This window comes from Pyxicephalus adspersus, chromosome 1 (assembly GCF_032062135.1).
Source record: "Pyxicephalus adspersus chromosome 1, UCB_Pads_2.0, whole genome shotgun sequence".
NCBI lineage: Eukaryota > Metazoa > Chordata > Amphibia > Anura > Pyxicephalidae > Pyxicephalus > Pyxicephalus adspersus.
The window spans coordinates 25,271,666-25,286,260 of NC_092858.1; the positions used below are offsets into that span (position 1 = coordinate 25,271,666).

Sequence of the window (14,595 nt, forward strand, 5' to 3'; positions counted from 1 at the left end):
GTTTATGTACTGTAAACACCTTGGTGTGCATAGTATTGGCACAGTTTTGTACTAAAAATTATAGACTGCTCTATGGAAAACCTGATCTGTAAAGTAGTAAATCAGATATTCACTGAAACATTCCTTGGTGAAGTTGAATATTGCCATGGTAAGATTCTCCACCAGGGAATATTTCAATGAATTACTGATTCACAGATTTTACATAGACCCCTCGGCACTGAACCAGACCTAGGTCTATTGGTTAAGGCAGTTTTTTGTCACCCTAACAGTTTATAATACATAGAGGAGGTAAAAGCATTGCAAGAATCATATGAATGTTCTGCTGCTTGTTCACTGCTCAAATAAAAGGCTAGGAACAGAAAGTTTTTAGCAGTTAAAATAGTATAGTAGTACATATACTAAATACAAGACAAATAATGGAAATTATATTAATATCAAATATTAGTAATAAATAATACTCTTTTGAGGTGGGCTGCACTTTCATCACTAAATTATCTACTAAAGTATATTAATATAATGCAGATTTCAAAACAGTCTTTAACATAACAAGAGTGAAGGTTACATGAAAAAACAAAAAATAATAAAAAAAAACACTACTATGAGGACTGCTTGTTAAAGGCTTCATAGTCAGTTTTGATCCTTGTACCAACGATCTGTCAAATTCTGGTAGTAGCTGCCTTTTGATTGGAGGTTCACCTGTGGTTAAAATAGTTTGAAAGAAAGTTAAAATGAAGCTATACCTTGTTTCAGGCAAATGCTATTGTTGTTAAGTTGTATATACACACACACACATACAAAAAGTTGTTATATAAATAAAACTACCAACAGATGATAAAGGATTCCTAATGGAACTATGGGTTACCTAAAAGACAGCACAGAAGAAGAAACCTGTTTGAAAGTCTCTCTCTTGTGGGTTTAAAATTCATCCTGAGTTCACATTACAGCAGCAAAAGTAAAGTTTGCAAAATGGAAAAAAGGAGCCTAAAGCTCCACCTTCTAACAAAAAGAATGCAAAGTATTATATTGCAATTTTTGTCAATACTACAATCGGCAACACTTTGAAAGATTTAAATTTCTTATTTGCAATAAAATTTCAATCAAGCTATGCATTACTGTTTAATTGCATTTAGGTGTTCACCTTTTCTCTTTTCCTTTCACCTCTCTGTTTCACATTTCTCTTTTTTAAAATTCCACTTTTAAATTTTCAATGATCATGCATGTCATTATTGCAGGAAGAGATAGGCGAAAATCGCTCTCTCCTACTGGCCTGATTACACCAAAAGGCTGAGCTGCGCATTCACAGTTTCAGCTTTGGTTGCCATCATTCCCGCCAATTCTGGCTTCCGCTGCTGGTGCTGGGAATAAATGAATTTCTGCACTTAGTGCATCCTGGCCAATCAAGATGGCTGAAGATAGTCAACAGGAAGAGGAGAAAGAAGAAGATGGCGGGAGGCAAAAGGGACAGGTGGGTATTGTGGGGTTTAGTTCTGCTTTAAATACATGCCGAAATCCAATTAATTTGATTATAGGAGTTAATGGTGATGATGATGAAGGCCACCTATAAATGCTACTATCTGTTACTTTCTACATTTGTAGACCAAGGTAATTGTCTTTCAATTCTTACATTGAAACCAATTAGGAGCAAACATAATAGCTCCTCATAGGCGGAACTTTAACTATACAATAAGGTTATTTTGCTCAATTATGCCTTAACCATTGGAAAATCCCTAACACAATTACTGCATAGTCAAGCTGGGCACACGGCCATCATCACCCTTTTATGGATAAAATAATAATATAATGCACATCTCAAAGTGTGTTTGGCTGTACCTGTCCCCTCAGATCTTTTATTTGGCTAGATCGATGCAATGCCATTTACTGCAGGTGTACAGGTGTACGGTGTACAGGTAATTTTACAGCACTTACAATTTTCTAACAGCTTATAGATAGTAACATTTGTGCATTGCAAAACTCACATGTATTGTATTGTAAACCTGTGTATTTTTTTACAGCAAATATAAAAACATGCAGACAATTTAGCACTCATGGGGCAGTGCTGGCACCAGATCTCTTTTAACAGACTGGTAAGGAAATGTAACTTGCTTTATTTTATTTTGTGTCCGAAGTTTCATCCATGTGCATGAAACCATTTTTATGGAGTCATTTTACTGGCTATATACATATATTATATGAGAACATTTGAACTATTTATGTGTCAACAAGAAATCCCAAATTTTCTGCAATTTTTATCTTCTCTCCACGAATATCTTAATGTTACCCACAACTAAAGAAACCAGTTTTCCAATGTTTTGGAACATTGATATTAATTTAAAGAAAGTAACATACCATGTGCAGTCCTGTCATCAGATCTTAATCGCTTCCCATTCCTTGGCTTGTTGACAGTTTCTGTAGCCATCATGCCATCAGTCAGATCTTCGTCATCCATGAAAGCTTTTGCACTTTCAGCAGCTTCAATTTCAAAATAGTTCTCGGGGGTGTGAGATGCAATTGAAGAAACAAAATTATTTTTGTTGAGTACTCTTGTAGCATAAAATGGAGTGGAATGTTTAGGCACTGGATGCTGATCAGAAGAGCTTGCAAAAGGTGGTGTATCCACATTATTATTCTCTACATTTCTTCCTCTGCACTGCAAGTTACTAAGTTTGTCAGCTGGGTCAGTAATAAATTTCTGTTTGTTTACTTTTGGAGTGGATATGTTTGCCTTTTTACTAATGTTGCCCCCACCTTTATTGTAATACAGACCACTTTCCTGAGGATTTTCAGGTTCTGTAAACTCTTGAAATAGGTCCTTTACTTGCTGCATTGCAGTTTCTGAAACAGAGACATGTTTTCCACTGGCTGTGCTAAATCCAAATGTATTAGTAGTTGAGTTAGGTAAATTACTTGTTTCTAAAATTGTCTGTGTTTTCTGTAATGATGGATGAACTTTGGATACAAATAAAGGATGATCAATAGGATAGTCTCCAGGCTTGTCATGTTCCGAGTGGATGTTATCGATTTCTGAAAACATTTCTTTAGCTTTCCTCAAGGCCTCTTCTGAAATAGTTAAAGTTTTAGCACTGGCTGTGGTAAAAGATGACATCCCAGGCAAAAAACTGTTACTTGCCTGAATTGTGGAGAGGTTTTCACTGGTCTCCTCTTTTATGACCAATATGTTTTTTTCAATTTCTTTAGTGTCCGAATGTCTGGGCTTCAAAACCGGTGCCATTTCCTCACAGTGAGCATTGATGGTCCTCTTTTTTATTTGACCTATACTATCATCAGTATTGCCATCACTTTCAGAAAGCAAAATTCTTGCTTTATGAAGGGCATTAGCAGATACTGCTACAGTCTTTCCACTTGCGGTGCTGAAGCCTGAAGGTGGATGGGAGTTGGTTGTTTCCTTTGTTGTAACAGTAGGAGATGCAAGGTTTTGTAGGTTTCTGTTCTTCGGGTTATTCCTTTTGTTATTTCTTTCTAGATTTTGCTTGACTGTACAGGAATCTTTTTTTATTGGGCCATCATCGATTTCAGAAAACATTTCTCGAGCTTTCTTCAAAGCTTCATCTGACATTTTAACAAGTTTGCCACCTGCAGTGCTAAAAAATGGCTTTATTATATTAGGTTTATCTTCCTGTGGTACCACTGCAGCCTCTGGTAATTTAGATGTATTTACTATAGGTGGTAAATCAGGTTTTTCTGAACAGCAACTAATGGTCTTATCTCTTAGAGGCGGTTCTACTGGATTGCTTTCCAATAGTCCCCTACCAGGTTTTCTGTTTTCGAGGGTGGACAAAACACAAACCCTGCACATCTCCTGACCACCTGTAGTCTGACTGGATTGACATCTATGTTCCATATCTCCATTATCAGTATCTGCAAACATCAGCCTTGCTTTGTGGAGAGACTCATTAGACACTGCTACAGTCTTCCCACTCACTGTGCTGAAACCTAAATGTGGAAATACTTTAGAACCTACTTGTGTGTTTTTCTCCATGTTAAAAGAACAATCCTTTTGAAATTCCGGTCCACATATTTTAGGTTCAGCTTGCTCATGAACGTGTTTGGACTTTGTGCCATTAAACCATGTGCCATCCTCATGTATTGCTACATCAACTTCTGCAAACATAATTTTTGCCTTCTGCAGGGAATCATTAGAGATAACCAAACCTTTTCCATTAGCTGTACTAAAACCCAGAGAAGGGAGGACAGATTCTTTCTCTTGCAAAGTTTTTCCTAGGTTGTTGGTGCTGGCTGACCTTGTACTGGTCCCATTTTCTTCACATAGACTGACCATAGAACTTTCCATAATAGTTTCCAGCTGTTGATTATTTATATCAGCAAACATCTGCCTGGCCCTATTTAAAGACTCTTCGGAAAGATGAACAGGTTTACCCCGTGCAGTGCTAAATTGCACCCTCTTTGTAACAATATCTTCTTTAGGCAGGGTAATACGATGAGCCTGTTCTGTCCCAGGAATGTTCTCAAACATTGGTCTTGGTATTTGGACAGAATGAAATGATAGCTCAGTATTTTTTTCACTTGTGATGGAACTGACTGCAGATTGTTCTGATTGTTCAACACTTGGCTTATTTGCTTTCTTGGCCTCCTCATCCTGACGACTTGTGCCTATATTTTCTTTTTCATCCACACTGGAAGTCCCACCTTGATCCCTATATATATGTTCAGGGTGTAATATATCATTAAATATAGATTTTGCCTTGGCTAAACTTGCCTTATTCACACTAATAACTTTGCCTTTTCCAGTAGAAAACCCAACTGACATGGCAGTGGGACATAAAGGAGCAAAACCTTTACTTGGCAGAGAGATGATATTTTGTACTTGTGTAATACTACTGACTTCATTACCACCATACAAAATCTCATTCACCAACTTGGTCTTGGACTTCTGTTTTTCTATATTAAACATACGCTCATTACACGTTGTATCTTTTTCCTCAAGTTTCAGGCAGGATTCTGTTTTGGAGTATACAACATCAGATTCAGCATCCGCAAAACTATTTGAGTCTTTCTGAACTTGCTGAATGTTTAGTGGTGCAGGAACAGTTGAATAATTTGTCCTTTTGTTGACTTCTGTTGAGAGGTCCTTTGAGGACAGTGTGTTATCATCTAAATCACTAAATAACTCAAAAGCTTTAATCATATCCTCATCATTAATGTGTATGCATTTGCCACTTGCTAAGCTAAATCCACCAAATTTCCTCTCTTTCTCTTTGGAAAGCAATTCTTCAGATACCAAAACCACACTAGAGTCAAAAGCAGTTGCTTCAACAGTGTTCTCTTTTGTTTCCAATGATAATTTACCACCAGAATCATTACTTTCCACATGTTGTGCTCCAGCTGCAAAGCTATCATTAAAGTCGACATCCTTCCAAACATCAGAATTATTGAGATGATCAGATTCGCTAACATTTTCTACATTCTGCAAATTTTGATTCCTTAATGCCACAATACCTGTTTTCCTAAACTGTGTGAAGTCAAACTGACTGTCTGCATTCTCCAATATAGAAGACAGTTCATTGACTTCAGCTTTTTGGCTTTCTGTAAGAATCTCACAGGAGTGATTCTGTATTTCAGAATATAAACTTGTTTCTTTCATCTGGTTTTTATTATCAGTAATGCTATCCTTGCTTTGTTGTTGGAATACCATATTTTGGCCATTTATCCCACTTGCACAGACTGCTATGGAAGACTGTTTGTATAATAAAATTGGATTTGAAGATTGTTTTTTATCCTTTGGTGACATTTTGCTAATGGGGTCTAAAATATTATGTTCTCCTTTTGATTTTTCATTTCCTGGCAGTAAATTACTTGTTGACCTACATACCAAGTCTTTGTTGGTGATGTTTTCATGCAAGCCATCTTCAATATCTTTTAACAGGAGCATTCCCTTAGCAATTTTACTTTCAGTAACTACAATTTCCCTACAAGAGGCTGTTCTAAATCCACTGAACAGAGATACCGAATCTGTAACATTAACTGGCCTGTTGACATCTGTGCTTGGAGGCAAAGAGTGACCAATATGATGTATAGGATCATCATCTTTAAATAGAAGCTCTCCTTTTCTTAGGTTTGCTTCTGAAATACGAATACTCTTGTTAGATGCTGTTTTAAAGCCTCCAATGTCCTGAAACCTTGAGATACACAGAGATATATTGAGTGGGAGACTGTCAGTGCAGGTGTTGCAGTGCTCTGTAGTTGTAGATGTATCAGCTTTGTGGCTTTCTAGCTGTTCTTTTTGGTCACTGATGACATCTGAAGATTTAGCAGTTTCCTGAACCTGGATTGTAGCCAACCTAACATTATCAATAGCATTATCTTTAAGAGTATTCATATTGGAGGTCCTAGCAGATTCCAGCAAAATTGTCTTCCTTGTTGCATCCCCAGCTTTCATGTCAACTGTCTTTTCGAAACCCTGTTCAATATTATGAGTTGTTGAAATGTCGAGAGTACATTGTAAACAGGGTGTTTGCTCAGAAATTGGTCTGTCCACACACTCCAAGTTCAAGAGATTTTCTTCAATTTCCTGGATATCCAGAGAGTCATCTTTTATATATTCTGAGTCTTCATTAACCACTAATTGTGCCTCTTGCTGGCTTTGTGCTGGCTTTGAATCCAGTTTGTCTACAGGGATAAAAACACATACATAGATTAATTAATATCTTTTTATTAACAAACACCATGTTCAGTGATATACATATAAATGCTTCGTTTTAAATGCCAGTACATATTGGTTCACCAGCATCTGCTGACTCAGAATAAATGTTAGGGTATGGTACATACTTAGTGCAAGATCTGGAGAAAAAAAAGCAATAGCTGCTAATGTCAAACAAAAACAAAACTATCACTAGCTTATTCTTATGGATCTAGGCAAATAGACAACAAGAGCTTTCTAAACATGCAGGTAACTGCAAAGGTAGTCAAATAACACTAGTGTAGCAAAGAGCTCACAACTTTCCTCTACTAAATATTACATTATGTTGTTTTGCTAGTTAATCCTTTACTTGTATTTGCTTTTATCATTATACACAAAGAGTAAAATAGTACATGTATAATACAATACCAGTATGTATTAAACATGCAGTTCGGTTAATTGGTTTCCCCTCAAAATTGTCCTTGCGTTCTAATTCTGTCCGTTTCTAACCGCTTTTTGCATGGAAAATCCACCCAGCGTGACACTCGGGATTACTGCTAGGGGGGTTAAACTGTGTTCATGAAATATGACTATAGGAGGGACATTAGATTGTGACCAACTTTGAGGGATAGCTAGTGACCTGACTATGGACCTATATAGCACTGTGTAATATTTAAGTGCTATGAAACACATAATATTATGTAATATATAATACAGTATATCATGCTGTTATTTGGGCTGTCCTACACCACAGATGATATTTGGTTTTACTGTTTAGAATGATATATATTTCATAATTATTTATAAAATTGTCACGCTACCTTAATATTTTATGTGAACCCAAATAAGAATCGGGTTTATCCAATAAAAATAATAAACTTACTATGATTTTTTCCAAATCCGGCATCTTTTTCACATACTCTGAATGTCTTCTCATTTGAAACTTTACGGATGTCCTTTGTACTTTCTTCTTGACCATTTTTCGCACCATTTAAACAATACAGAAATTTTGATTGCTTTTTCAATACAGAAAGTTTAGCCTTGATATTACTACTGCTACTCTGAGGTATTCCCTCATTTATTTCAACTGAAGCTTGTGGACCAGCCAGCCCCAGGTCAACTGAAGTAGCCCTCACTGTGTGGCTAGTTGTGTTCTCAGCACTGCAAGTAACGTCCACATCAAGTTTTCTATCTGGTATTTTTTGTTGTATAGTATCAGATATGCCAATTTCCAAAGTGTTGGTCACTTTACAGGGTCCAGCTGGTACAAGGTATGGACTGCATCTTCCATTGTTTTTGGTTGGTGAATAATTTGTTTTTGGTCCTAACGCTTCTCCATCTCCATAGATGGCATTATCTGTTTCAGCTGGGAAGTGCATATCTCCCTGTGTTGTAATCAGATCAGGCAGGGCTAGTGGGGACCATTCATATGAAGATGGCACAGAAGAGGGATTATTATTCAGAGCTTGTTTATTTTCCAGTTTAGATTTGTGGCTCTCTAAATGCAATATATTCTGGTCTGTTCCAGATTCTTGAACTACACTGCTATTTAGATTTTTTCTTCTTTTGGCTCGACTATCTACCTTCACTTTTCTACGAGTAAAAAATATAGACAAGACATCTTCCATCCCCTCAAGAACATTCTCAGTCGTCGGGCAATCTTCTTCATTCTTTATATTGTCTCTCTGCACCTTTGTGGATTCTGAATTTTCAGATGTATGTACTTTATTAGGAACAGCATAAGCTGAGTCAGCTGTAATAGAACCAGCAAGAGTACACAGTAAAACATTTTGGGGGTAGTGGTTAGATCCCAAAGTTAAAAAATATTTGATACAAAATATTTTATAAAAAAAAAATTCATATTCTTGACATTTTTTGTTAGGTTAATGGAATGCTGTAACTCATATGTGACCTTACTTTATGCAGTGTTCTCCCCAGCCCCTTTTATTCGGTCGCACCACCCAGAACTTTTCAGTAACCAGCAGATTTTGGATGGTTACGGAACAATGGGTCACAATACAAGGGTTCCTACCCGCCTACAATTTCTTACCACCAGCTTGAAAAGAATTCTGGGTTTAACACTGTTCTGGATTCTTTTTCAATAAAGTTACACCAGTAACAAACAATTCATTTCTCAAAAAACTGTTCTTTCTATCTTACATACCCAGGTGCTCATTAGGCTTCCTTTTCAAGTCCATCAAGTCCTTGTCAATTTTAGGGTTAGTTGGTATAGCAGTCTCTGCATCATTACAAAGTTTGCTGGAGAAGAGGCTCTGTACAATCTGCAAGGTTTGCAAGAAATGTATATGATTAAGAAAAATACAGTAGCCCAATAATAATTTTTCACTTTTAAGCCAAATCATGTCTTAAACATTTTGTACATGTTACAATGTACTAAAAGTGTCTTTCTGAAGCTTGCTGCACTATGCACCACTCAAAAACATAACTTCAAGCAAAACTGACCTTAATTATCTGATCATTGCTTTTAACAGAAAGGCCTTTCTGGATGTTCCTTTATCATTCTTACGCATAGCTCAACATTATTTGTTTTTATAGACAGAACAGAGAAGTGATGAACAGGCTGAAACAAGCCAAACCTCTAGTATAGTCAACTTAGCAGTAAAGTAACTTACCACAACATCTTTATTGTCAAAGGGCCTTTTATTAGAAGGATTGTCAATAGCCTGAGCTTAAAAAAATGAAAGAAAAAAAATTAAACATTTATAGCTCTCAAAAAACGCAACAGAACCAATTATATTGCAGAAATGTACACAGATATTGGTCCACATACTTTTATAAATATGTTCATGATTGTATAACAGCCTTTTTCAACATTGCTAAGCCTTTTTTAACATGGATGAACCCCTGAAAGGTTATGTGGTTTAATGAAACCCCTGTTAGTAATTATTATTCCTACATTTCTCAATCTAAAATAGTTAGGCATGTGGTGCTATTTAATAGACAGGGCTGCCCTATTAGAAACGGAATTATTTTTATTGATATTGATGAAACATATGGTATAAACACTGTCCCTGATCCCTGCATAGTCTCAATTACATTGTTGGCCAGTGCAGAAACAGCCCCAATTAAATCTTCAATGAAGAGCATCACTTTGGATTCTAGATAAGTCTGAATGATACATACATAGACACACACACTTATTCAGAGCTAAAAAAAAAAAGTATTATTTAAATCAGGACAAGGAACACAAGAACAAAGCTAGAGTACACAAAAAATAAACTCTAAAGCTGATACTGAGTTTTATCTTCCACAAACATGAAGTAAAATTACCAATTATTACTGTTGGAGAGGGTGGTGTTGCTAAAGAGCTTGACCAGGACATCTCAGGGTCTGCTTCTACACCAAGACTTTCTGATATACATCTTGGAGTTGTATTCTAAAATACAATAAGTCAATCAAATAATTAAAAACAGAATTCTTTTTTAAACCTTACCAGATTAAGAAAAAAAAACCAAGGAGCATAAATAAACAGACTAAAACAAAAAATGCTAAATCAGGTCAGTATCTTTCCAGCTGTAGTGGCTAGCAGGTTTGTGGGAGCCTGTCATTCCACAATGTCTCGGGATCCAAAAGATTCGCTATATTATCACATTATTAATATTATTTTTTCTGCCACCACCACAACAAACATATATATATCGCCTCCTGCACAGGAGCTACATCATCCCGGCCCACAAATCAAGATGGCTGAGGATTACAAATAGGAGGCGAAAGAAGGAAGGTGTAGGTGCTCTGTGACAAAACAGGGACAGGTGAGTATAGTGGAGTTTAGTTTCACTATTCTGAAAGCAAAAACAACAGAGCATTGATGCATAGCTCAAATAGCAATAATGGGGTAAAACAAGCAGTATCCCAGTAGTAGCAGTAACTGTACCTCATTTTATTGAGCAAAAAAAAAACAAATGATATATATATATATATATATATATATAAATAAATGTATACCTATTGGTGGCTACAGAAAGAGTATTTATCATCCTTAACATCATTGACTGACATTCAGAAAGGAAGTAAAAAACTGTTTTGTAATTCCGATCCTGAAGAAGAACTAGCTCAAGTACCAGACAAGACACATATGGAAGGGAGACGAGCTAAAGCCAACATTTTTAAGGTTGTAGTAAAAAAGTGCAATACTACAGCAGCTCTAAGGCCCTGTTCACATCTGAATATGTACAATGATAGGCCAGCCCCTTTTCCCATTCCCAGTAGAAAATAAAAACTCACCCTGATGAACTTTGGGGTGCAAAAAAGGCTATCAAACACATCTGAAAGGCATAATAATAAATTAGAGACTGTACACACAGACAGACTTTTATCAACTTAGGAAAACTACTCACCATTTTTCCCATCTCGCTGGGGTGTTCTGTGTGTGTATTTTTTATCCCATATAGGAGTCTTAAACATCTCCCTCATGACACTAGGACTGAAAATATTAGAGTTACTTTTCAATAACTTAAGTGCTGGAATACAAAGAACTGGCCTAAAATAAAAGTTTGGAATCTGCCAGGATAATTTTTGTTCCTGTTTACATACAATGACCGTAAAGTTGAATTTTGTGACAAAAATATCTAAACTTGTATTACCTGTGCCTGGAATCCATTTTATATACAAATTGTTAGACAGCATTACCTATTATTAGTGCATGCTCTTGAGGTACCAAAGACTTCATTACGAAGAAGTTGTGTTGCATCCCCAGGACTTCTTTCTGGTTTATTGACCCTTCTGACATTTTCTATTTAAAAATAAAAGGAATATCTGATTGTATGCACAATGCAGCACAACCATTCATCTTGGGTAACAATTATCTGACATGTATATGAAATTTTTACACTGCATCTATACCAGGCTGAATGCAGTCATTTTTCAGTGTGACTGAACAATCTAATGTCATTTGAAGTTTGTATCAATGTACACTCAATTATTTTTATTTACCTGGATGTCATATGCAGAAGCTTTAACTACTGCTCCAATTTTCTCATATGAGATGTAAGATCTTATTCACCCTCAGCATCACAAAATGTGGTATGATCAAACGAATTCAAAATTATCAACATATCGTTCATGGATCCATCCTGGAAGATCCACGAATGATGAACAATCATAATGGAAGTGAAGGGGAAAGAGCACAGCGGGGTGCCGCTCCGTTGTTCTCCTTCTTCCTTCCCCATAGAACTGAACAGTGCTGTATGTACAGTGTTCATTCATACATCTTTCAGACTTCTGTCATTGAAAAGGATGGTGAAAGATCCCTTCCAACGACAATTATTGGGTGTGTGTATGCACCTTAATAGTTCAAGCTATAGCTAAATTAGTCAGAAAGGTGTTATTCTGCCCTCTGAGACTTTGACTTTGTCAAGCTCTTTGTTATATTTTGGAAACACATAAATACAACATAAGAATAACAATTTATAGATTTATAATAAACTGGGGGTATGTTTTGTAAAATCAGAATTTTTAAGGACCCTTTTATCCTATGGTGGGAAACCATGCAGTTGACGGCAGTAGGCCATACTGAAGGTAATCAGATTTGCATGTGGATGCAGCTCAAGTCTTCAAAACAGCAACAGAGAAACAGGCCTTTGTTGCTTATGGAAACAGGTCTACCATCTGCTACAGCCATGAACAAAAAAATGGTTTTCCTACTTCTCTAATTCACCTTAACAGGAGAGGTTGGGGCCTATGGATATTAAATTGCACCAAGCATTTTATTAGTATTTACAGTGAAATGCAATCATTTTTATTATGAATTCAGTGAAAGGGATTAGGACTAGTGTCAATAGAAAAAGAGTTGGATTTTTTATATGTCCTGTATTAAAATTTTAGTTGATATTTACATAGATTTATCAATTATATTACAAAAATCATGGCAAATCTGTCTTTGTTGGATGTTGCTAAACCCTGCATGGTTTTCTAATAATTATTTTATTATTAGTGGTTTGGCATCATGATTGCCATATTTTGTATTAATATATCTTATTTATACTTGAATTTTCCTTATTTCTTTTTGTTGTTTTCTTTATTATTTATTTAACATTTGAATAAATACTTATTGCAAAAAATAGAGTTTTCCTTATAGGTATGCAGTTTGAGATGCATCCAATATTACATATGTCCATATTTAATGTACAGCACTGCGTAATATGTTGGTGCTATTTAAATTCTGTTTAGTAAACATAATATTATTATGTTTAACATGTACATCTTAACTGAAGATGACCTCTAAAATGCTGTGTTAAGCTGCTTTTGTATTCCTACTGCCTTAATAATAAAAAACAGAATCATTGGAAACCTCGTACCTGCCTCAAGTGGGTTTTTAGGCAGATCTCTTGCTGGTGAAAAAAAAAGGGGTGAACACAAGCTTTGCTCTTTAAATATGATTGGTGTTGAGTCCAGCTGGCTGTAGTTGGGCTGCTTGTGTTTGGGGGTCTTAAAAAGGCTGTCATCCGGCCCCTCCACTTTCTTCTCTTCATCATCACACAGCTTGGGCTGCCTCTGCACAGCTTCTGCAGTGAGCTCCTCAAACCAGTTCAAACTAACAGGGCCTAGATCTGTAAGAAGGATTGCAACATTGTAAAACAAAAATCTCAACATTATGGCAGCAGAAAAAAATTAAAGTGGAACTAAAGTATCAGGCAGGTCATTATTGCAGAAAGGGACAGGCGATGCGCCGTCTGCAATATTGTATCCCAACTACCTGATCTGGTTTTCTAAAAGCTGAACTGCGCATGGGTAGCACCAGCTTGGTTGGAAGGGAAACCTGGCATTTCTTGTGTGGCAGGAAAAATAAATGAACGGGATGAGTTACATCAACCTGGCACGGCCAGTCAAGATGGCCAAAGATCATCTGGAAGCGGAAGAAAAGAAGCAAGATGGTGGAGCCCATACTGGAATGAGGACAGGTAAGTGGCCTGCGTTTAGTTTTGCTTTAAGCACTTGTGGAAACAAATTCTGCACATATATATATTTTTATTATTATACAGTATTTATATAGTGCCATCATATTACATATATATATATATACATATATATATACATATTTTTTTTTTTTTATTATTATACAGTATTTATATAGTGCCATCATATTACACAGTGCTGTACAATAGGTCCATAGTCATGTCACTAACTGTCCCTCAAAGGAGCTCACAATCTAATGTCCCTACTATAGTCATTTGTCATCTCCACGCAGATAGTGTCCTGGCTGGGATTCAAACGTAGGACCTAGCGCTGCAAAGGCTGGAGTGCTAACCCCTGAGCCACCGTGCTGCATATATATATATATATATATATATATAGACACACACACACACAGGGAGGAAAAGAAGTATTTGATCCCCTGCTGATTTTGTACGTTTGCCCTCTGACAAAGAAATGACCAGTCTATAATTGTAATAACAACAAAAGAACCACTGAGCACTGGGTTTTTAGGGTTCTTTTGTTGTTACTGTCTCTCACACCTACAATAAACCTACCATTACAATTATAGACTGGTCATTTCTTCGTCGGAGGGCAAACGTACAAACTCAGCAGGGGATCAAATACTTCTTTCCCTCACTGTATATATAAAAATAAACAGATATTTGTATACATATGTATACAAATATTATCACTTTACAGAATGTATACATGTACTGTATATTGCTGTATAATAGATTGTGTGCATATATGTTGCTTTAGAATAGCTTAGAGGTGTATATGAGTTTCTGTATCATTGACTGTGTACAACTGAGTTCCACAATGTTGATGATATGATATTAGAGCATAGTACGGCCATCTGTGTCCTGACGCTGTACTCCATCTCCTTTATGTGTAAGATTTTATGACAACGAATTGTCTTCAGTAACCTCAGCTTGTTAGTACACCATGGCTTTTGCTCATCTAGTTTCATTATTTTACCACTGCTAAATCAGTTTAGATTAAAA

The 14,595-nt window shown here is 36.3% G+C and overlaps 1 protein-coding gene across 1 annotated transcript in view; it reads right to left on the reverse strand.

Moving 5' to 3' along the window:
- BRCA2 (BRCA2 DNA repair associated) overlaps window positions 1–14,595 on the reverse strand; it is a 33,058-nt gene that overhangs the window by 17,465 nt on the left and 998 nt on the right. Inside the window, exons 2-11 of the mRNA XM_072398661.1 lie at window positions 12,973–13,224; window positions 11,306–11,408; window positions 11,014–11,099; window positions 10,901–10,941; window positions 9,947–10,052; window positions 9,289–9,344; window positions 8,820–8,937; window positions 7,539–8,408; window positions 2,347–6,645; window positions 515–696 (exon numbers count right to left, since the gene is read on the reverse strand). Coding sequence (XP_072254762.1) covers window positions 515–696; window positions 2,347–6,645; window positions 7,539–8,408; window positions 8,820–8,937; window positions 9,289–9,344; window positions 9,947–10,052; window positions 10,901–10,941; window positions 11,014–11,099; window positions 11,306–11,408; window positions 12,973–13,224 — 6,113 coding nt within the window. The remainder of the gene's footprint in view (window positions 1–514; window positions 697–2,346; window positions 6,646–7,538; window positions 8,409–8,819; window positions 8,938–9,288; window positions 9,345–9,946; window positions 10,053–10,900; window positions 10,942–11,013; window positions 11,100–11,305; window positions 11,409–12,972; window positions 13,225–14,595) is intronic.